This window comes from Falco naumanni, chromosome 13 (genome assembly GCF_017639655.2).
Source record: "Falco naumanni isolate bFalNau1 chromosome 13, bFalNau1.pat, whole genome shotgun sequence".
Classification (NCBI taxonomy): Eukaryota; Metazoa; Chordata; class Aves; order Falconiformes; family Falconidae; genus Falco; species Falco naumanni.
In genome coordinates this window covers 27,310,057-27,333,346 of record NC_054066.1, presented here as the reverse complement: position 1 = coordinate 27,333,346, position 23,290 = coordinate 27,310,057, and the positions used below count along the sequence as shown (strand labels likewise).

The following is a 23,290-nucleotide window of genomic DNA, read 5'->3' as shown; positions in this document are numbered from 1 at the left end:
ATCTGACATTTAAAAGCAAAAATTTCATTCACGTGGCAGGGGGCTGTACTCTGAGAAGTCCTTGATTATTTCTTAACTTTTGAGTCCCTGAAAAGCTGTGAAGTGTGGTGAAATAGAGAAAGGTGCTTCCAACACCTCCTCAGCTGATACTACAGGGGAAAAGTGTTATTTTCAGCCCTGTGTATTTCTCTTAAAAGTGGTGACAACTACATCAAGCGTTCTCATTTGAGCTACACCCATCCTTGGTAAAAGGACTCAATACTACCCTGTTTGACGAACCCACACATTTTTTTTTCACCTTTACATTAATAGTATTTTCCTCCTTTACACATGCCAGTTATTTCAGAAGATTTCTTTCTGAAGTTACAAAGATGCAGCTGCATGACGACTCTTGCTACACTATGCTTCCACATGTACAGTTAAATCAAATGTATACCCACATAAAATTTCTTTTGAACCACCTTTGTGCAGTAAAGTGAATTAAACCCAAATGAATGAAAGTATGCAATGTCCTCCTACACGACTCATGTCCCTCTTTGGGCCTCTGGCAGAGCGAAATTTGATTTTAAAGTTAACTAAAAAATGATGGACCAAAAATATCTGTATAGTTTTTTAATAGTTCATACCTGATATATTAATTAGACATTGTGCATATTGCTTTTAATCCACAGATACAGGCATGGGTACAGTACAGTATTCATTACACTGAACAGAAGTTTCCAATCTTTCTGATCAAAAGCTGCATCTTCAATCAATTTACAGGGAAGTTCTTTTTGTGTATGCAGCATGTATATATGGAGTTCCCTTAACCAAAGGATCTGAAGGTACACTCTTGATCTTCCCCAAAACAGTTCTATGGAATAATCTAGCAATATCATAAAAGGCTTCAAAGCATTCTGCCAGAATGATTAAGACAGGAAAAAAACCTCCCCATGTGAAGAAATGAAGCAATAAACAGTAGGTAGGTAGTCTACCTACAAATCTAGCAAACCAGAATAACATCTCTCCCTCTGGGCATCCTTCCTTATCAGCTGTCTTCAGTGCAAGACAATGATTATTCCGGATGGATAACCCTGAAGTTGCAAGGAGAGAGCACTTGGGGACAGGAGGGACTGTGGAACTTACGTTGCAATGCTTACACCAGAAATTTAATTCCTAATTCTCTAGAAGATTATATATAAAATATTTATCCAGGACCATTATTTAGGGGTGTAGTGGTAGTTATCACATGATTTTTCATATATATGTGATCAGTTTGTAATGTTTACTTATGTTTTGCGTACTTTTTCCTCACCAAGGGAGTATTAATTACACTGACTAATGCACTATTCTTATTCTGTCATCATATTTGCTCCCTCCCCACCAGTGGCATCCTCAGAAATATGGAGATCCTCTAGCATTTCAGCCAGACTGATTCGTGGAGGACCATCATCATCTGTGTCGCTCTCCACTGGAATATCTGCATCTAAAAACACGTAGGAAAAAACAGCTAAGCAAAGGAAAAATAACCCCAAACCCAAACCAACCCCAAGGAAGGAAGGGGAAAAAAAAAAAAAAACCCCAACACCCAGAACAACCAACAAACCATAAAACAGCAAACCAACAATCCCAAATGCCCCCATAGAAGACACTGAATTATGCATCAAATCCTTCACCCAGCAGAGGTTTTGGGTGTGGGAGAAAATACGCTTCTCTCGTGCAACAGGCAAACCAACAAAACCCATCTACATCCATTCAGTGCATGGGAAATGCATTGAATACCTGAAGCTATCATGTCACACTGTTCTAGGCATGAGTAGTTCAAAGAATACAAATACACAACTTTAGGAAAAATATTTCAGTCAAATAGTCATGATTTAGTTACGTGCAATTAAATTATTAAAAAGTCCTTACTTCTGTAAATGTTGACATTCTTCCTTATGGCTTCATCTTCTTCGAGATCTTCAAGGAAGTCCTGGTATTGTCTGTAAAAGACGATTAATACATTTACTCACTTTTCCTTCGGATTTATGCAGATTTATAAAACAAAATAAAATGAAATAAACAAAGCCCCAAGGAATAACTGCAATCTGCAGTCCTTCAGATGTGCCTTCTGATAGCACTCCTACATTTCCAACTCATTCTTTCTGCCTTTTTTTTTTATTATCACCTATTAGTTTCCAAATAATTTATCTTGCCTGTCCTCATTTAACTCTAATTGCCTAATTTTTTCTACTCAATTGCATGTTATTTACAATCTGCTGTTGCTGTTACCAGCTTTGTCACTGAACAAACCAGCATATTTTCACATAAGTGTTCCTTTAGCTAGACAGACACCAACTGTAAGCTGCAGACATACTTCCAGTATTACTCACTTGTCTCATTGTTTATGCTTTTCTTAGGAAAAACATAAAACCAATTTTTTTTATTTTGCAACAGTAATTTTTTTTATTTTTTATATTATAAATTTGCAACTGAAAACCCTGCAGTATTATCTTTCAGATTTCAGGATTTAGTCTGTTTCCCCTGGCCTGCTGTCCTCAGCATCCACGTTCCCTGAAAACTTAGCTGTCAAGATAGGATCAGCTTAGGTCAGGCTTAAAGCACTTTCTGAACTAGGGAAGGGGGAAAAAATGCAGGGAGATACTGCTCTTCCAAGAGCACTGATAGCAACCTGTCCTACGAGCCAGCATCATGCTCAAACAAACCAGCGTTTGCTTGTGCCCCCTTAACAATCAGCACATCAACTTAGGTGTTACACTGCATTTATGCTCAACAAAAACCGAGAAATATTATTTCTAGACTTGGCACAGTATCCTCCTTAGAAGGGACTTAAAAGCTTCACAGCAGATACTGAACCTTTCATCGTCTGTATCCGTGCCTTCTCTGTCCCTTTCTAGCTCTTTCAGCTTCCAGTTTCTGCGACGCTGGCGTTTGGTACGGTCATAGCTCTTCTTTATTAATACCTACAGTCAAAAACAATATGTATTTACACAAATATACCTTCTAATGCAACTGATGACACTCTTTTGAAAACCCCAAACACCCCCCAAGTCTAGACTTGGGCAACTGTAAATTCAGCTGAACAAATGGTAGTCAGTCTGGCGCTCCAAAGTTATTATAGAATTCACGTAGCATTTGTCAATTCAGAAGTTTCAAAACACTTCAGATTACATCCTGAAGAGGCATGCACACAATGAGGCGTAATACAGTTTTCACCACACAGTGCACAGTGATTTGAACAAAACCAACAAAGAGTAAGGGAAGTTAAAGTAAATGTGCTATTTAACCACCACTCAAAAATTTAAAGTGAGAGAATAATTCTCAACATTAGATGCTATTCAAGTTTCAATATTAATATCCCCTCTTCCTTTAGGCACCATGGAACTAGTGAGTAGTCATTATAAAATCGTATTTCCTAATACCTCTGAGTAATGCAGAGAACTTCGTACAGAGAAAGAAAATAGTCTTACCACATCAGGAATATTGTGTGGGTTCATCTTATTGGCAAACTCGTCATTTAAGTTGCAGTTCGCCAAGTCGAATCTAAAATGAAAATAGGTATTTTATCCCTTTCATGTAAGCCTACAAAACTGAACTCATGTCACATGTTTGTATTAAAGAGACCATAGCGTAAGTTACAGATCTGATGAAAGAGAAGTATTTCCAAGTAACATACATAGAAATAAATCTACATCAATATGCAGCTGTCATAACTATGAACAACTCTTAGAAGTTGCTGTTACCAAATTCTGTTCAGCAGCACCCCCCAGCCTCCTGAACCCAAACAGCAATACCCACTGAGGTTCTGTTAGGCTCACCACAGCTCCAATAACATTCATGTTTAAGCCCGATTGAGACTCCCCTAATTTGCCTTATCTTACAAAAATTTCACAGTAGTCACTGCTGTATACAAGTCACTATCAATCTCCCATCTATTTGTGTCTAAACTGTTATTCCAGTCTCCACTCTAAAGTCAATACTTCATCTCTCTTATTACTAACAGCCCTCTTCACAAGATGACTTCTGCTAAAAATTTCCTGTATTAGGACCTTCTCTTCATGGCCAAGATCAAAGATTCTATCCCTTTTGCCAATTTCATCTAGAAATCAGAACAGTTCAAAACTTTCTTGATAATACTTAAGGCTGTAGAGAATCCAGTCATTAAATAATGATTTAATAAAAAAACAAAGAAACAGAACAGACCCCAAGACAAGGTCGCCAGGATTCAGAATGTGCCCCAAGTGAGTACAGCAGAAATACTGACGATCTGTATTCAGCTCCGAGGTTTTCTGTACCCAGGCTTCAGCCAGTGTGTGCTTGAGGAATGAAAAATAAAACACTCCTGTAATCAAACACTGCTTAACTTGCTGCACTATTAGAACATGTGTGCTGCTATATTACTGTTTTAAATTACATTTCTAATTAAACTTGTATTTCTACATGAAGCATCTGGTGTTATTGCTTGCTACTCCTCATTTCTCACCTTTACAAAAGCAAATGGACATGTCAACCACCTTCCACAGTAATTCCACGAAGGTTGCTTCTGTAACTAGACACCTTTTGGTGTCTTTTTTTTTTAACTATGTAACTTTCAACCACATAGAACTTTTGATTGAGAAGAAAATATTTGGCACCAATTCGTTAACTCTGATTAAAAAGAAATGCTCCTATACTTCAATAAAAAGAATTACTAATTGAAGAGTGGCAAAGCCAATATAAAATAATTTTAATAATGATAGTAACAAGTAAAGTTCTCTTCAACAGGAAAGAATTTCTGGAAATGGAATTCACATAACGCCTGTGCAATCTCCAAACCCTGAGGAGAGTTTTTACCAGTGCCAAGACACAGAGGATGATACATCTGACTTTGCAAGGTGTAATGATTCAAAACAGAAGTTCAGCTGAGCAGCAGAGGGAGCGGAAGGCCCAAAACCTTGAATCAGACTGAACTCTTACGTTGAATCAAAAAGGAACTCTTACCTTGTTTGATCTTGCCCCTGCCCCTGCCCCTCTTTTCTTTTCTTGAACCCTATTGATATCCACAATGATAAATTCCTCCAGTTGTCTGGGGTGGAACAGGCTGTTGAAAGGGTGGCGCCAGTAGGTATTGCCATCAATTTCAGCAACTGGGAAAAAACCCATACACCAACACAGGCAATTAAAAGAACAGAATTTCTCGTGAAGAAATTAAACGGAAAAGGAATCATTAGCTAAAATTAAGGCAACTGCCAAAAGCATTTTGTTAAATTTGTTAACACAAGTATTTAGGACATGACCCATATTGCAAACTCATGCCGTGAGAGTTGATCTGTGACAGCCAAATCATGTATCATGTGTCTGAAGCACAGACCTTTTTATTCACAAGAATAGTTTTCCTGGATGGATCCTTATCAGAGGTATTTTGCTGGTAAAGCTTACCAGCATATACCAATCACTGTACAGTGCTTCTGGTCTCTAAGTGGCTAGAATCACAACCCAGAGAAAAAAAAAAAAAAAAAAAAAAAGATACCATGTAATTTTAGAAGGACATACCTGACAAACGCAAGTGCCTAACAGAGACCTAGAACATCCAGAACTTAACACTGAGCCCACACATTTTGCCTAGGACGCTAAGGGAATCAAGCTTAGAGCGCTACGTCTTAGTTCACTATTAAATTTCTAAGTCAGTGATTGTACAGATAAATTTACAATATTAAGGTCTAAAAATACAAGGTTTTTTAGAAGTTATGCCAGCAGAAAAAACAAGATGCTGCCGTAGTGCAGAAAAGAACCCATAACTTACTCTGCAGAGTGCTAGGATCGATGAGGTGAATGGTACTTGTTACTCTAATGCACACACAGATCTGGCTCATGTTACCAAGACTTTGTGCCAGTTTTGGTGACAGACATACAACATTGTCCTGCAAACAAACAGAAAATAATTTACTCACATGCTTCATTTTTACTCATATCTTCAGAGAAATCTGAAATAAGATTTTTAAACTTTGTATTTTCAGTTCTCCACCCAGTATTTCCTCAAGACAGCTGCTATCTGCATTTTCCATGCTTCGTGGTGAGTAGACCCCTCCCCATCCCAAATACACAATAAATAAGGCCTCCATCACCAAAACCAAACTCTACCCACTTCACACAACACCCTGAAGATGAAATAGAGAGAAACTACCTTGCAAATTGGAACAATTTCCACAGAGAAAGTGCTTTTGTAATTGTAGACATTACTATGAATATCATGTGACATCAAACGTTGGGATGATTTTGATCTACAAAACATTAGAAAAGAGCCTTCAGGCAACAATGAGGACAGGAGAAAATCAGTACAAAGTACAGCAATGAAAGTATATAGCTATGTACTGCAAATACAAAAATTAAGGAAACAGAAAAATCCATGAGAGTTAGTTTTACAATGGCCAAGTGGAAAACACGGGACTTCTGTAGAAGGGATTTAGTCTGTTTTAACTAGAATCAAGTTCCTTATACTTTCACTTTTGAAATTTTTGAAAAATAGAAGAGAAAAGACATTTCCCAAAAGCTTTTGAGAACTCAAGGAAATAAATGTAAACGACATACCTACATGGCACTATACACTGAAGAAAGTCTACCATCTTCTGGGCCTGTTGCTTTGAAGAATAATAAAAATCCAGGCCATCTTAAAGAGAAAAGAAAGCTGGATGAACATATCTTTTTCAAGTACTGTGATTTTTTTCAAAACATGCCAAGTAATCTGCTGCTTATCTGTACATAGCTACTAGCACACACATGTTCTTCCAATACAAAACAGGCCAGTCTATTCCACCTCGAGACTAACAAGCCACCTCACTTACCGTGGATTTCTTTGATGCGAAGTGTATTTTGATGAAGCCTGTGTTTTAAAATCAGCTGCTCCAAATAGTAGAAAGTCTTCTTGTGCAGAGTCTAAAACCCAAACAAAGATAAAATTATCAAGGTTACTTAAGAACCATCTAATGCAAATGCAGGATCTCTGAAGAATAAACATTTATAAGAAGAGATCACCTAGAGAAGGAACAGTCCAAAGCGTGTTCCAAGAAACCAAAAAGATTTCAGAGATGTGCTCTATTTATACCAAATTATTTAACACTTCCATTTCTCATTTCTGTGCAGCTGGTTGCTAGAGATACTATCTTCTTTAAAGAAGATTTAAATACTTATAAACAATCTGTCCCACTGTTTCTAACACTACCTTAAAATACAGAAGGATACTCAGCAATTCACACACGATGCTCCTGCCAGCCATCACTTAAAAAAGCATACACCAATACTGGACAGCAGAGTTTTCCTAAACTAAGATCAGTTAAAAAAAACACAGCCTTGAAAACAAAATGTATCACTGTGGCAGCGTGCAAGCATGAGTACATCTTCTGAGAAAATCAGAAAATAATCCAGTATTTGTCTGCCTGATTGTTCTGCCATGAACGAATGAAATTGCCTCTACCTTTTGTCTGACTTGCACTACAGCTTTCCAGTAATCCTTAGCTTCAATCCTATGACAGTCTTCACACATTTGAGGCTGAACTATATATTCCACCACAAATATCTGCTGAAGAACTGCTCCATTTATCACCTGCAAAACAAAAGTTGAAAAGGTTTCTTTGTTAGTCCTCGACAGTTAGTCCAAGACAGAAAGCTAGTTTACCACAGCATTCTGAAATAACTTCCGTACTATACTAAAACTATATGACAGACAGCTATATTTGGGTCACAAATAGTAGCAGTATTTTCCCAGCTTTACTGGAACAGCTGATAACCTGTTTCAAACCATGAGTAATGGCACTTCAATGACAAAATCCAGGCAGGATGAAATCAGTTTTCTTTCATGATAGGCCAGTAAACACATGCTGGATTTTACCAAAGAGAAACACTTACCTAAAATGTAATAACAACAATAAAAAAATTAAATAAAATCATACTGTTTGCCATAAAAACTTTTGAAAAACCACATGCAGAAAACCGTATGCCAGTTACCTCCTTCTGAACAGTTAATTTCAGCTTCAGCCTCTTAGAATGGGGTTCAGTCCAAATAAACCCTGCATCAATCAACCGGACCTGCCAGTGGGAAAGAACAAGAACTCAGCTGCTGCCAGTAGTTGTACTAGTAACGTGTTAAGGACACGCAGCTAGCTCTAACTACCACAAAGCACAAGCTTCTGGTATAGTTCACAGTTCCTCAACCAAGTGAAGAAGTAAATAACCTTAATTAAAAACATATGCAACAGTATACCAAACCAAATTAATAATGCTTGGTTAGAACACAGAGTCTGATCTACCTAAAATAATGACAATGCAACCTCAGACTGTCACACTAGAGTAACCGAAAACACTATTCAACAGTATCACCGTATGCCATGTAGTGATGAATTTGAATAGAATGGTTTCCTCAGGACTTAAAAGCCTGTTTAACCTCTAAAACTAAGAGCATGCAACAGAAGGTATTTTGTATATTTAAGCATTAAGCCAATAGTAAGAAGCTCAGTAAGGCAATCTAATTCCAACTGTGATGCCTGCGGTAGAAAAACAATATTTTTTTACCTAAAACGCTATCTCACATTTTTTCCTCTGGTAAGATTCTGAAACTAAGAGATACTTTATTCAGCTTAGAGCATGTGACTTCCATATATAGAGCTCTGCAACCCTCTTTCATACTGTCATAAACCAGTAAGAACAAGTATTATATAAAAAAAATTCAAAATGTATAAAAAGAAAACTGTAAAATTCAAGTGCATTAAAAAATGTTAGCTTCCTTTGGTTAATTATGCTCAACTCCCATCCATACAGTAACAGCTGTGCAGTACACTGTATGCTTTGAAGTCACAGAATTGCACTGCAAGGGCCTCCTCAGTATGCCTGGAATTTTTGTTTGAGCCTGTCCTTACTGAATCCTCCAAAATTCTAGTACAGAGTGATCCGAGATCTGATTGTCATTCTCTGTGTTTAATATAAATCAGTAGATAAGCTCTGCACTGGTACAAACAGCTGCTCCAGAAGAACTGAACTGTGTAAGTTAGCTGGCCTTTATGTGATGCCAACAGATATGCTATGACATACCACCAGGACTGGCTACTCACCTTGCTCAGTGAAGCTTTGAGTTTTTTAAGACACAAAGCAAGAAGCTCCCTTGATTCCAAGGTACACTGAATCCAGGTTCCTGGTGGCTGAAGGTACCTGTGACACAGGAAGCATTTTACAGCACGTTAAAGCCGCTTCAGCAAATTACACCAGTCAGATGAGCAGTTATTCCCCAAGTTTCTAATATCAAGCAAGTGGCAACAATTCTTGCCTCCCTCAGCATTCGGATCCATACATTCCAAGTGCAGTCACGCTTCTACTGCTCTCCTTTGAAATTTGCCTGTGTTGTTTTTTTTTTTTTAAACTTTTAAATGCCATAATCTCACTCATTAAAATCTTCCAGACCCTACACACCAAAACCTTTCTACTGCCACAACAAAAAACACCGGCGAAGGCGCTGAGGAGAGGCCCGCGGAGAGCAGGCGCGGCCCGGGGCCCACCGGGCTGCCCCGCTTCCCGCCGCCCCTCTGCGGGGGCCCGACGCGGGGGCGGGGGGTGCCGGTGCCGGGGCAGGGCAGGGGGTCCCGGCCGCCCACCTTTCGCACTGCCTGCAGAAGTGGAGGGTGCCCTGCTTGGGGATGCCCTCGGTGATGTCCACCTGCGCCCGCAGGCAGCCCACGCACATGTTGGCCGGGTTGGGCGGGATGGGCACGCCGCACTGGCAGCACAGGCTGGAAGAGAAGGGAGGGAAAGTCAGTCACAGATCTCGCCGCGGAGACCGAAAGCTGCGGGAAGCCCCGGTGACGACCGAAGGTACGCGTACGCTTTTTAATTTCAGTTTTAAGAAAAGCGGTAGCTCAGGAGAGTCGCGTGTGCATGTGTGTGTGTGCGCCTCCCATCCCTCCCCCCCCCTCCCCCCGCCGCGGCGGCGTGTGCCCGCCCGGCCGCCTGCCCCCGCAGCAACGCGGAGGCCGGCCCCCCAGCACCCCGCCGCCCCGGGGCCCAACCGCCGGGACCGCTTACATGTTGCCGTGAGCGGGGGCCGCCGGCCCCGGGAGGTACTCCATGGCGGCGGCACGGCCCGCTTTCCGGGCGGCAGAGGAAGGGGCGGGGGCGGCGGGGCCGGGCGGGACAGCGCGGCCGCAAGATGGCGGCCCCGGCTGCGGGCGGGGTGCGGCCGATGCTGGCCCGTCGCGCCGTAACCACAGCTTGAAACATTAATTCATTTTTCTTTAAAAGTCGTGAGATTTGAGCCACCCGCCTCCCTCCCCCGCTGCTGTTGTTGCAGCAAATGGCGGGAGTACGGGACAGCCTCGGCGGCTTCTTGTATTCTTCCCATGGCCGATAGATATATGCCCTGATTTATTTATTTTTTTTTTCTTCATGGAAATGTGCTGCATCATTTATTAGCATGGGGACTAACTGGAGGGGTATTGCACATCCGCAGATCCCGCTGAAATGGGGGTGAACTGGTGTGGTCAGCAATACCCGAGGGGTGGCCCTTTTCAACTAATTAATTCTTACAGGTTGCTGCTAATTTATCTTCAAGAAACACTTGCTTCGAAGCAGTTTTATCATTGTTTCAACCTGTGTGTCGATTATGGCTGAGCGTCTCCAAATACTTAACTTTAAGTGCATTGTAAAAAGAATTTGCAACTTTGGTGGAAAGAGTAAGGATGGGGATGCTTGTCATTAACTTTTTATTACTTTAATTACTGATTTTGAAAAAACTATTATCGTTTGCTTCAGAATTGACTAGCTACCTTTTGCATCTGCTAGCAGCTTCTCATCACTTTGTGGAAATGGGTAAACCCAAAGTTCCTGAGCTTCTCCCCTTGTTTAGCCTTCCTGTGTCTGAGCAACGAGATCACTTTTCTTTGCAGAAGATACAGATTATAGATTATATACGATAGGTTGTATGATGGTGCAGGTGCTTGTAAATGAAGAAACACACAGCTACTCCAGCTGGGGATTCAGTGTTGATTTGAAATCGTTATCAGGCATGGATGAGTAAGAGTCCTCATCTTGTCACTGATCTATAAAGGATCAGACCGTGATAATTATTAGATACCTTTAATTCGCTGTGAGACTGGCCCCTGGCCGCTGCGAGTTTCTGAAGGAAGGATGCAGTTTCCAGAGCAGAATAACAGGACGGTACTGTAACTGCTGGCGATAATTTGCTGACCTTTTTTCAGAAGTTCTTAGCAAAGCCTTTTTGGATTTTGAGACAATTTAAAGTAATATTTTACAAAATAATAAATAATCAGAGTTCACTTTCCAGACAGGTGCTTGTCTTCCAGTACAAAAAAAGCCTCGATGAACTGGAGTGGGTTCAGCAGCAGTCACTGCGGTGGTCAGGGCTGGAGCGCTTTCCCCCCGGGGTGGGAGCAGAGGGACCAGGGCTGGTTCAGGCTGGAGAAGAGATGGCTTTGAGGGAACCTAAGAGGGGCCACCCTGACCCATGAGGAGGTCATGGAGGAGAAGAAGCCAGGTTCTTCCCAGTGGTGCATGGTGGGTGGATAAGAGGCAATAGGTGTCAGTTGAAACAAGAAAGATTCAGAGTGGTTTGAAGAAAAACTTCACTATGAGGACAGTCAGGAGCTGGAGCGTGTTGTCTATGGAGTTGTGCAGTCTCTGTCCTTGGAGGGTGTCAAGTCTAAGCTGGTTATAACACCAAGCAACCTGCTGTGGCTTCATATTTGACCCTGCTTCGAACAGGAGCTTGAGGACGACAAACCTCCTGAAGTCCCTTCCAGCCTGCCTGATTCAAAACAATTAATAGCTGTCTTTTCAAGGTGTAAGTTAAAGCTTAAATACCAAATATCCAAGCCTGGCACCAAGTAAGCAGCACCAAGTTTCTCCTCTCTGCTCCACCCATCTACCTTCTCTGAAGGATTGATCGTTACTTCCCCTTCAGAAAGAGGCTTTGCGTTTCCCCAGGGGAGAACAGCAGGACAACAAATACCTTTCTTCCACAGACTATTGCTAATACAGCTTACCTGCAAAGCTAAAAAAAACTTTATGGTGAGATTGTTGCCAACTACACCGTTGTAATTCACTAATGAAGAGTTGTGTAATACTTTGGTTTAGGAGAAGGTGTTGGTACAATCTGTTTGGGTTAGATTCCATTCGTGGTGTACAATAACCAACCATTCCCTTTAGAAAAGAGGAACTGTCAGTTATGTTTGTGGGTCAGCGTCTGTTTTCTGCAGGTTTATAGTTAGGATGGAGAAGAGTAGAGCTGAATTGCATCAACACATCGTGTGTGGCTTATTTAATGCAGTAATAACCTGATGGAAAGGAAGAGTTGTTTTGATTGCTTTAAAGTTGCTTTGGGGACTGAAAATCACAGGCTGTCGAGCTGTCTGACTTGTTTTTTCTTCTTTGGCACATTTTTCTTTGATGGGCTGCTTGTGTTCACAGACTGTTACTCCTGTTCCTTTGAAATTAAGTTTCTTTGCAGACCTCCCTGGACTCTTACTGTGGACTATATTAAAAATAAGAAAGGAAAAAGCAAAAAAAAAAAAAAAAAGTGTTCCCCTGCACTGAAGTTTCATTTCTATACTCTTCAGAACCCCTGCTGCACAGTGGGTATTATAGAGTTTTTACTTTCAAGCCCTGATGAATCACTCAATCTCACTCAATCTTTGGTGTCTTTGATTTATGAAATAATACACTTCCTGTGAATTCCAGGCTGTCACTTGGCAAGTCTCACATTGCAAGGGGGGTAGGACAAAGCCTGCCATTAATGGGAGCCCAATCTTCTGTGAAGTTGCTGGGAGGAGAATTTGATCCTAATAATACTTTAAGTGTTTCCAGTGCAGATATATTTTCAACTGCAGTTTTCTCTGCTTTATTTTGGTGCTAATATGTAGAGGAGTTATAGAGGACTGTATGAAAAATTTATTTGTAAAAAGGTTGTAGTGATTGTTAAAAACATAAGGTATGAAATGTTGAAAAAAAAAAAAGGGGGGGAATTGTGGAAGAATGAAGCTGGGTTAATTATCATTGGTAATATGCAGCTGTGGGCTGGCTTTAGGGGTGCTGGGTTGGCTGATGTAGGTAAGGTGCAGCTGTGGCTGGTTCTGTTAAGAGGTTGGGCAGCCGAGGGAGAGAGAGCAGCTGAGGAAGAGAGAGGATGAAGAAGCAGAAAGAGAACAGGCGCCCTGGAAGAGGAGAGACTAGGAGAAGGCAGCAGAGGGGCTGGCATGAAGAGTGTGTTGGTACGTGATTGTAAAAGACCTGTTGTAGCTGGCTAGTTTGGAGAGTGCTGCGACACTAATATACTAAACACTACCTTAGCTTAAGGCACGGCCACCGTCTACTGCCGGTTATTATCAGAGCTACGTTCTTTGTAGTCGTCAAGGTCCTTTGTATTGCTTCTGTAAGCTCTTGTTGCCCTCTGACTTCCACCCATCCAAGTAAAATTTGTTTCAAACTGTCAAAATATTGCTATAGTCTTAGCAGTGCTTCTGAAAGATTTTACATTTTTGTACACAATTAACAAGATAAAAAGCAGACTGCAGAATTCCTTGAGCACTTTAGCAAGGGTAGGTCTGGATGTCAGAACTTACTATGTGGACTTTGGCCATGGGATGTGGGCTGAAAGATTTCACCATCTCTTCCTAGTGAGGATCTAGTATTCAAAGAAAAGCCGGTATTACTGTAGTTGTTGAGATGGTTGATATTTCCTCTAAACTGGAGGCGTTTTTAGGAATGGGTTTATGGGTAAGACCTTACTTACTATAGGCTGGCACTAGCCAGAGATCTGACATCTTAGGAAATCATTTATGCTGCAAATCATTTAAGAGAGGGTCAGATTTGCGTGGGCATGAGTATTAATCCCGTAGGCTATCAATTTCTTCTTAGCATATGATTGCCACATGTCTATGATAATGCCTGTAGAAAAAAATGATGGACATGGGTGTATTTTCCAGACCTGTTGAGCCACAGCAGCTTGATTTGTGGTAGTCCAGATCAGTCTTTTAAAATAATAGACTACATCTGGGAAGACTGCAGAGTATTTTTGCCATTGTATGCTAGTTACCATCTTACTGATACTGCAGCCAGACTCAAAGGAGCCATGCGGGATATCTGACAGGGCTGGTGTGCCTTCAAAACCAGACATGCCTTTTCCTTACTGCCCTACCAGCCACGAAGGGACTGTGTAAGAGGCACAGAAGGAGACCCCAGGTTCGAAGAAAACAGTGCGTAAGTACATTTGTGTGATTCTTCACTGTTCTGTACATATGTGGGGCAGTCACACTTGTAGCAGTCATATAAAACTATAGCGTGGAAACAGAAAAATTGGATTTGAGAGTGGAACGTAGGGCAGGAAGAAAACTGAGTGTGCCCAGTTGCTGTTTTAAACAGGCCAAAGAAAGATGTGGGGGCTGGATTTCAAGCCAGTCTGGATGCGCTGCTGCATGTGTGCTGTTGGCTTCATTTTCATTCATTCTCACTGAAACAGCCACGTGCTGCATAATGGCATATGTGAGACAGAAGTAAGAAAGTGGCAATAACTGCTTACCTTCTTGGGAAAAAACCTACAGGAATTATACCTCTAATGTGAGCTGAGGCCTTGAGTGTTTTTTCCGTTCCCTACAAATATCTCTGGAGCTGTTATCTAAAGTGCAAGATGGTAACTCATCAGGACATTTCAGTTTTCACAGCTCCATTTAATTTCCCTTTTCACCCAGGAGCTGCAGGAGTTGTAAGAGGATGTACAGGCACTGCTGTGAATTTAAAGGAGGCTTTGTAAATTCTGGCAGCTTGGGTGATAAAGCTGTCAGGTCTCCACCACCAGCTACTCTTGTACTCATGATGGAGGGTGGAAGGGGTGAGGGGTGAAAAATGTTGTTCCCCCTTCTGTGACTGCTGCGGTCTAAAACTGCATGGGCATTTCAGAGTATGACTGGTTGCATGGAGTTGTTAATTACTCCTTAGGATTCCCTAAGGTCAGAAGTATAGTAAGCAGTGTGCATAAGTTTTTATTTTACATTTTTTCTTTGCAGAATTTGGAGATATAGAGTGATTTAAATGTTTTGTCACTTTTTTCCGTTTGGATTTATAGGGTAGGATGAGAGCATCTGGCAAATAAACACTTGGTTTGAGAAGTGTGTACTTGCTAAGCCTCTGCATCTGTGTCTGCGCAGAGCTTGCTTGTTCAAATAGGGAAGGCACAGCATTACCGTAGCATCAGTCTGAACGCTGCAGTAATCACGAAAGGGCAAGCAGAAGCCCTGCTTTTCAGTGGCCCAGGTCCTACAAGCTTCTCTGTCCTGTGCATCTTGCCTTTGTGCAGGACTGTTTTGAAATATGTTGAGGTCCATGTAGTTTCTCCAGAGACTGAGGGCACAGACGAAGGTTGTACAGTGAGGTTTTATTTATATAACTCAGTTTCTTCTAATTTCAGTTACAGAATCAGAAATTATGAGTTAAAATATGTATAAAAAGCATCATGTAGAAATACAGAATTTATTAATTGACAGTGTGTACAGTACACCCATCTCATTTATAGAACTCTAATAATTAGGGCAGTTGTATAATTAATTCAGTCATCAGTATAATTAATTCAGTTATCAGTCTATATACTTTATTACATCCTAGAATGAGCCTTTTCTCTCTTGCATTAATTTTATCGCTATCAACAGCTGTGGCAATTTTTTAAGTGTCATTTTACCCCGATTCATCTGTTGCAAGAGGTACATATATTTCAATAAACATTATTTTTAATCCCATTAATCCAGAAACCAGTCATCAGAATGATTTGTAGAAATGGAGACAGTATAGAGAAAAACCTTTTCTGGATGGGTACTGCCGCTAAAGGTGTGAATGGCTACTAACGAAAAATATTTTTTTTGCCTATTGCTGTCCCGTGGGGAATCTCCTGACCCTGTCCTTTGCACCAGGAATGGTCCTTGCCACTGGATTCACACCTCTAAGCCAGTAGAAGTGTAAACAGAAAAGAAGCGATATTTTTTGCTAGTAGTGAGCTGTGTGGTGCATTTAGACATTTGCTTGAATCTTACACCTAGTGGAAAAGCATATCAGTTTGCACTGATGTCTTCTCTTTCCCTTTTCTGATCTTTCAATGAGTATTAACTGTTATATTTATGGTATGTATTAGTTTTCTGCTCTTACTGTTATATTCTTTAGGGTCTGTATAATCCATTACCATAAGCACACTACTTGATCTTGTGCTGTGTTGTTTCATTTCTATTCATTAAGCTATCCAAATATTTAACTGATGTGCACACCAGCATTTGAATTCTATGAATGGCACTGAACTCATATGCAAGTCAAGATGAGTTTATCCTAAGATTTGTAATAGATTTTGTATCCGATCTTTAGAAGTACTGCTTAGTCCCCAAGCTTCCAAAGAATACCAAAGTTGCAGCATTGAAAGGACCTGTGTGATATGTAAGGAAAGCAAGCACACTGTATCTGACAGGTTTAATACAGGTTTGCTGTCATTCTTCTATGCAGATGACTGGGCCCTTGGGTAAATAGCTGTGTGTAGTTTGCATGAAAGCTCGAGTGTTGAGGCAAGAAAAGGCAGGACAGCATTCGTGGAGGCGTGCCAGCCAGAACAGCTGGCTCACAGCAGCTTAATTTTCAGTAGAAACGTCAATAAATGGAAGAAGCATAGAACGCGAAATTAATGGGAAAGATATTCCTGTGATTAATTTAACAGACACCTGAGGTCACTATTCCCTCACGTAAACTGTATCCAGGAAAGGAGGTGGTGAAGCTACTAGTGGAGCTTCTGGGACCTATTGACCAGTCAGCTCTGCTCTGACCTTCCAACAAACAGGTTTTGTTCTGGTCTGGGCTACTGTTTTCACTAGCTGTGTTAATTTAAATGTAAAACTCTCAAGGATTTAAGAACAAAGGCAAACACGTTTTATGATTATTTTATTTTTTCACTGTAAAATAAATTTGGGATTCAAAGCAATGTGCAGAGCTCCTAGGACAGGCAGCACCACCAAGTCACAAATTAATAAAAACACCCTCATGTGACTGTATAAGAATACTAACAAACATTCAGATGGATGCACAGGCAGGGTTGCATAATAACTATGAAACACCTCTATGATCTTTACCGATATCAAATTTATTTTTTAAGGGGATCGTGGTGACACTAGTCTGTGGTTTTAGTTACTGAGGTCCTGGCCATGGATACGTTCCTGGAAATTTTACTCTTCTTCCCATTGCACCAAGTAATAATTTGGAGGAATGAAGTGGTTTCCCTTCAGAGAGCGGGCAAATAATGGAAGCGTAGTCAGTACTCTGAGTGGAGAACCGAAGGCAGGGCTGTGGCCAAGTGAGCTGTTGAAGGATGCAGGATGGAGGCAGCAGCTCGCTGTGCCAGCAGTTCTCGAAGCTGTAGGAGGTATTCTTGTGTAGGAACAGATTGTGCCTGGTTTGTGTGTGGGGCAGTAACTCCCAGCTTCCAAATAGAGTATGACCCAGATCTAGCTCCCAGCAGGGACCAGCAGGTGCTTCGCTGACCAGGAGGTATCTTCCCCCATGTACAGCCGGGCCTCCTGCCTGCCCCTGCGTCATGAGCCCCAGGAGGGGTGTCCTCACATCTTCTCCCTGGAGGATTGCTCTTCTCTGCTGTTTCTCCTGTGCAGCTTTGCATTTGGTTGAGGTTTTAATCAGACATTGCCAAGTGGCCTGTTCCTTTAGGAAGGAAGGGCTCTCGTTGCCTTTCTGGATTGCAGCTGTGAAGTTGCATACGAGTCATTTCAACAACACAGAGCTGGCAGAGCTGTGCTTCAGCAGAGGTACTGCTGTTCCAACTTGTCTTCCTTCCATGGTCCCAAGGAGCAGTATGAATGGGAGGAATAACATTAGCTAATTCCGTTGGGACATGACACTTGCAGGGGCTGCTTTCTGTGAGATAATCTACACTAAATGTACTGAGATAATGCTCCAGTTATTTTCCAGTTCTTGCCTAGTTCTTCAATTCCTTGTGAGGAATCCAATTAGCAATCCAATTTATAGTATGAGCCACAAACATTATTACTGTTGAACTTCAGAGGCAGGAACAAAGAGAGCCGAGAAGAAACTTCTTTTGAATAGCTTCGCAACAGAGATCGGCGTGTTGGACACTTTCAGCTGATTGGTAGATAAAACCCGTGCGTTGCATCGTCGGGAGCTTCGTGGCAGCACACACAGCCGTGGTTTGGGTTCCTTGTGACTAAGCCATGTGTTCCAGGAAACTGGCATGTAGGAAGGCTCTGACCCCGTGCAGGGCATGCTGCTTGTGCGGTGTTTGCCAGCGCAGCAGCCTCTCGCAGGGGTGCCCAGGCTACCGGCCGGGGGCTGTGCGAACCCAGCCCTGCTGCCGCAGGCAGGGGCACTGCGGTGGGTGCACGCAGCGGTTTTGCACTGCAGGGTATCCTCTGCTTTCTCAGTTCCTGAAGCCCTTTAAGAATCACTGCTGTGTCTGCTGTGGGATAAGCAACAGGTGAATTTATCTTAGTAGCCTTTTAAAAATTGAAATAAGCCAAACTAGGAAGTTGCTTGAATTGAGCTGCTTGAACAAAAAGACATCCTAGAGTCATGAAACAGGATCTTCTTCTGCGTATTACAAAGGAAAATCCTCCTCATGCTAATTTCTATTCTTCAACAGCTTCCTGTCACCCTTTTTGTGTTTATCAAACATCACAGCTTGTTTCTTGATAATCACAACCCCCCAAGATTTTAGTTTATTGTCAGGACAACTTCAGCAGCGCAGCCTTTATGCTGTCTTATGAATGTGCTGTATGGTCAGAGAAACTCTTTTTGCTAATTAATTCCCCATTGCATTTTAATACTTAGCTATTCTCCCGAGATTGCAAAGTATTCCTCTTTAAAAGAGGAGTGACAGTTGTAGTGTGGCACTGTTAGCTTGCAGTTTTTCTTTTTTGGTGTAAAAGATTGTGATGGGTCTTGTTACTCAGTTCAGCTCTCTTTACCTGGGTTGGGGAACAGCTATGGCAGAGATTGAGTTTTAAGGAAAAGTGTGGACAGGAGCCAGGAAGTGTTGCTTTAGTACTGGTATGTTTGTTACCTGTACTGGGATGCACTAGACCTGAACCTCAGATGAAGAAATAATTGTTTTAAAAAGGTAAATATTTGCTCATTGGAACATGATAGGGATCTTGGAGACTATTGTACAGTAGCTGTTTGCTTTCCACTTGCACATTGTGTCTGTCAAAAACCAGTACATAAATATTATGGGTGATGTTGACATTTCCTAGACTTGCCTTGCTTGAGCTGGCTGGAGACAAACCAGACAAAAGAAGCCAAAAAACAGTTCAGTGAACTTGCTCTAGAAACAAACCTGTATCCCTTGTCTTTTGGCTGGGATGTGCACTGCTTATCTTCCCTCCATCACTGCTTTTGAGGGTCAAACAGAGGCCAGGAGCATCGTGGAAGGAGTTACGTGTTTCGATGTGGGTGGAAGATTGATAGTTTATAGGGGAGAAGGAGGAGTAAGGGCAAGTGTTGAGAGGACAGGGCCAGGCTCTTTTCAGTAGCATCCAGCGACAGGACTGGGGGCAGCAGACACAGACTGCAACAGAGGAAGTTCCACCTGAATACGAGGAAAAATGCCTTTACTTTGAGGGTGAGAGGGCGCTGGCACAGGCTGCCCCGGAGGCTGTGCGGTCTCCTTACTGGAGACATGCAAAACTCTCCTGGACGCGGCTCTGTGCAGCCTGCTGTAGGAGAGCCTGCTCTAGCAGGGGGTTGGAATGGGTCATCTCCAGAGGTGCCTTCCAATCCCAACCATTCTGTGATTCTGTGAAAGGAGACTTTGGTGGTGGAAATGGAGATAAAACAAATGGAAACAATGATCCAGATTTGCCAGGGGGCCATGTGGAGCCAACTGGAAAGGGTAGGGAAGGAAGGTGATCAAAGACTACGCTACCGGATGAGTTGCCTTGCACCAGACTGGAGCAGCCTGAGGTCTGCTGTAAGGCATGGCTTCTCTGGAGTGCAGCGGGGGAGAGGTGGAGTGGCTCTGCTTTTGTCCAGGCTTGATGCCTTCTTCAGTAAACTATGGTAATATTCCAGCAGTTACTATGCCAACCTTGCATCACTGGAAGTGTCTTCTGAGGCAGGGCTGCACTGCAAAATAGTCCAATTCAAAGGGACAGAAAGAACTTGAGAACTAGTCTGTGTGACTGTAGGTAATTTGTGCCAGTAAGTGTGGACTGATAAATGAAAATTGCATAAACAGTCAGGAAAAAGGAGGAGGACAAGGTACTCTGTCCACCCAGGGCTCCACCAGGCCACTTGAATATTTTAGCATTAGACGCCTTTCCAGTGGTAGCCTAGGACATTGCTGAAGTAGCAGGTTTGATATATGTAATGGCAGTTAGCAGTCTTTCTTGGCTTTTTTCTTTTCTTTTTTCTTTTTTTTTTTTTTTTTTTCCCCTTGGGACAGTCTTCTATGATGGTATATGCATTTTATAATTATTCATCAAGGCAAATTCTCAGAGAGAGGTGTTGCAATTTTAGTGGGTTGAAATATTCTTTGCACCGCTCCCATCTTGCTGGCACATGCACAACATGGAGATCCAACACGTTGCTATTAAAAGACGTCTGTGTAGGTATTGCTCAGCTATAAAATTGCAAAACTGGAACTTTCTGTATGTATGATAGACTTTTAATATAAAGGCACTGACTGTAGACAGCTGGTTTTGAGTGGAAACTTCCAAAGCTGAAATGAATGCTTGCAGCTCATGATTTATTTAGGAGTATATGCATTTATATAAAAGATGACCTCAGTGATGCTAGTTTTGCTGTTGAAGATTTCTTGGGAAAAACAGGCCATGTACCCAGGGCTGCTGCAATAACAGTGCTTCAATGCCCAGGCTCTGCATTCTGATAAGAATGTTTGGATGGAGTGGATTTTAGAGGGCACAGTAATTCTGAATAGGAAGTTGATACTGAACTGCATATGGGGCTCTAAGGTATTCTGGTGCCACCAAAATGTATCTGTCATAAGGAGGAGCTTTTGGATATCAAAGTACTCAGATTATTGGATAGCACGAGTCATGTCTAGCCAGATGTGAAAGGCTTCAATACAGGAAGCACTTGGCATTTCTTGATGCTTCTCCACTCTGTGAGGCAGCAGGGGCAGCACTAGATGTAGGTATGTGCACGTCAATAGTGGATTTCATCAAGTTGTGCCTTTTATTCTCATGTGAGGAGAAATATTGGAAAGGGGAGTAAAAAGTATTCATCTGTGATGTGGAGAGGGCTTCTTGGCATCTGAGTATTATTTATCTTGAGTGAAATATCTGGTATGTCCTGTACTTCCCCTGGGCAAGGCACCAGCACATATGGAGTTGGATGCGTCTACTTGGTTTACAATCTTTTTTCCAGCTGTTACTTCATAAATCACTCAGTCTCTGTGCATTTGGCAGATAATTATGTATATGCGCTACCAGGCATCTCTTGTTGTGCAATTTGCAGCTGTGGAAAATGCAAAGAACTGATACAAGCTCTTTCCTCTGCCAGGCTGATGGGTGAGGCTGTTTGCTGTGCCTTGTCACCCCATTTTTAATTACATTGCTGCAATCCTATTACAGCCCTCTCTGACATTAGGGTGCTTTATTCTGAGCCTGGCCCTGCTTGTTTTGTGTCAAATACTCCATGATGTACATTTTACCTGCATTTTCTCTTCCTGCTATTTTTTTTAATATCTAAAGATCAGATTCATGGCATGTGACTTACCCTTGAATATGACCTTCAAACAATGAAATATTTCTGATCTACTCCATGATTATGAAGCAAAGATAGGAGCTGACAATATGTCTATTCCTAACGCTGCCACAATTTACCTTCGTTTCCTCTCCTTCTCCCTCTTTGCTCAGTCATTGTAAGCAAAGCAGAATCTGATTTTTTTTTTTTTTCATACAGACTTGCCAGATTTACCCTATCCTCCTCCATACAGATATTTCCACTCTCCTCTTTGTCCTGGTTCTTGGCTTTTTTTTCTTTTCCCTGAGCATGTCTTAGCAGTAGGATACATATTTTGATACAAAGGTATGCATGCATCTTTTTTTAGTTTCACTTTTAAACATAGACTGATGTATCTTGGCAATTGAGGGGGGCTATAGCTTATATTGGGCCACATGAAACAATTTCTACAGCCTATTTCTAGCTCTTACTCTAAAGGAGACCTCAGTTATCCTGGTAACAGCTCCAGGACAGCCCCACTTTGGGGCTGACTGTGCTGAAACACTAGAATCAGCAGAGTTTATCAGCTCTTAGCTGTCCTGATGTAGCAACTGCTGAAAGCAGCCTCTGAAATAAGGGTGGAGCAGACACCAATGATGAGAAGTATGAACTCTCAAGAGTTAATGCCTACCTCCGCCTGTGAATCATAGCCTTACAGGGAGGGAGTTTCCGTATAAGTTGTCTGCGGATCTTTTCATAACTTGGACTCCCTCAAATTCAGGCCAAATATTGCTTACTTTAAGGAATAAAGAAATTAAGGACAAAATTGATCATGTTTTGGACCAAAGTGTCTTTACTTAGTTCAGGCTTCCTTCCTGTAAGGAGAGGGTTTTCATTTCAGCTCTCGCTGCTGGAGTTGTGGGACAAGCTCTGTGCTGTTGCTGTGCACTTGGATCTAGCCTTTGGAGGACCTCGGGAATGGTACAGGCATCTGACATCCTCTGTGAGCTGACAGACACTGATAGTACGCTGAATTTTCAGTTTCCTGAGATTTAAGGTGGTTTATTTTACCACAACATGTTGGCAATTTCAGCTCCCTTTATTCCTTCGACTGCAACAAGCTTGCAGCAGGGCTGCATGGTGGGTGAAGTTTGCTGTGGCTGTAGGAGCTGGTGATCTGCACTTTTTAGAAAGAGTCTGTCTTTCCGGCTGACCCGTTTTTTGAGTTTCTGATCAGGCTTGGCTTGGAGGGAAGTACTGATACGATCAGAATAAGGTACTTCAAGGTTTGTGCCGGAAAGTTCTCCAGGCAGCTGGAGAGCTTAGTGCAAGCTAAGAAGCACCAAGTAATTTAGCAGGCAAAAGAGATAGGTTTGGTTTTTAGTTGTGATTTTGTATCTACTTTGTCTGACAGAACATCCCACAATCCTTCTGGAAATAATGAGGAGCCCACCTGGTTTGGGAAGTGTAGGAGGGGGTGTGGGAATGCCATGGGGCGGTAGGATGGAGGGGCGCACCCTTTTTCATGCGGTGTGCCCTATGCTGATCTCAGGGAATAGATGGGACTATGTTTTCCTCCTCCTCTGGGGATTAATGTCAGCAG

General features: G+C 42.0%; 1 protein-coding gene across 1 annotated transcript; it reads right to left on the bottom strand.

The window, feature by feature from the left end:
- Positions 1-597: 597 nt before the first annotated feature.
- NMD3 (NMD3 ribosome export adaptor) lies at positions 598-10,116 on the bottom strand. The gene is made up of 15 exons (XM_040613468.1): positions 10,027-10,116; positions 9,600-9,734; positions 9,063-9,159; positions 7,963-8,043; positions 7,433-7,561; positions 6,804-6,894; positions 6,550-6,628; positions 6,146-6,242; positions 5,765-5,882; positions 4,963-5,108; positions 4,186-4,298; positions 3,453-3,525; positions 2,839-2,945; positions 1,894-1,964; positions 598-1,465 (listed from the first exon to the last, which is right to left on the bottom strand). The coding sequence occupies exons 1-15, from the start codon at positions 10,068-10,070 to the stop codon at positions 1,332-1,334; spliced, it is 1,515 nt and encodes a 504-aa protein (XP_040469402.1). The 5' UTR covers positions 10,071-10,116; the 3' UTR covers positions 598-1,331.
- Positions 10,117-23,290: the final 13,174 nt, after the last annotated feature.

Bases quoted from the DNA above. Each gene is read 5' to 3' on its own strand.
- NMD3 (XM_040613468.1), bottom strand. From the start codon at position 10,070: ATGGAGTACCTCCCGGGGCCGGCGGCCCCCGCTCACGGCAACAT. The intron at 9,160-9,599 runs GTGGGCGGCCGG...CCTGTGTCACAG, and splicing joins TTCTGCAGGCAGTGCGAAAG to GTACCTTCAGCCACCAGGAA. The intron at 7,562-7,962 runs GTAACTGGCATA...TTTGTTTTGCAG, and splicing joins AATTAACTGTTCAGAAGGAG to GTGATAAATGGAGCAGTTCT.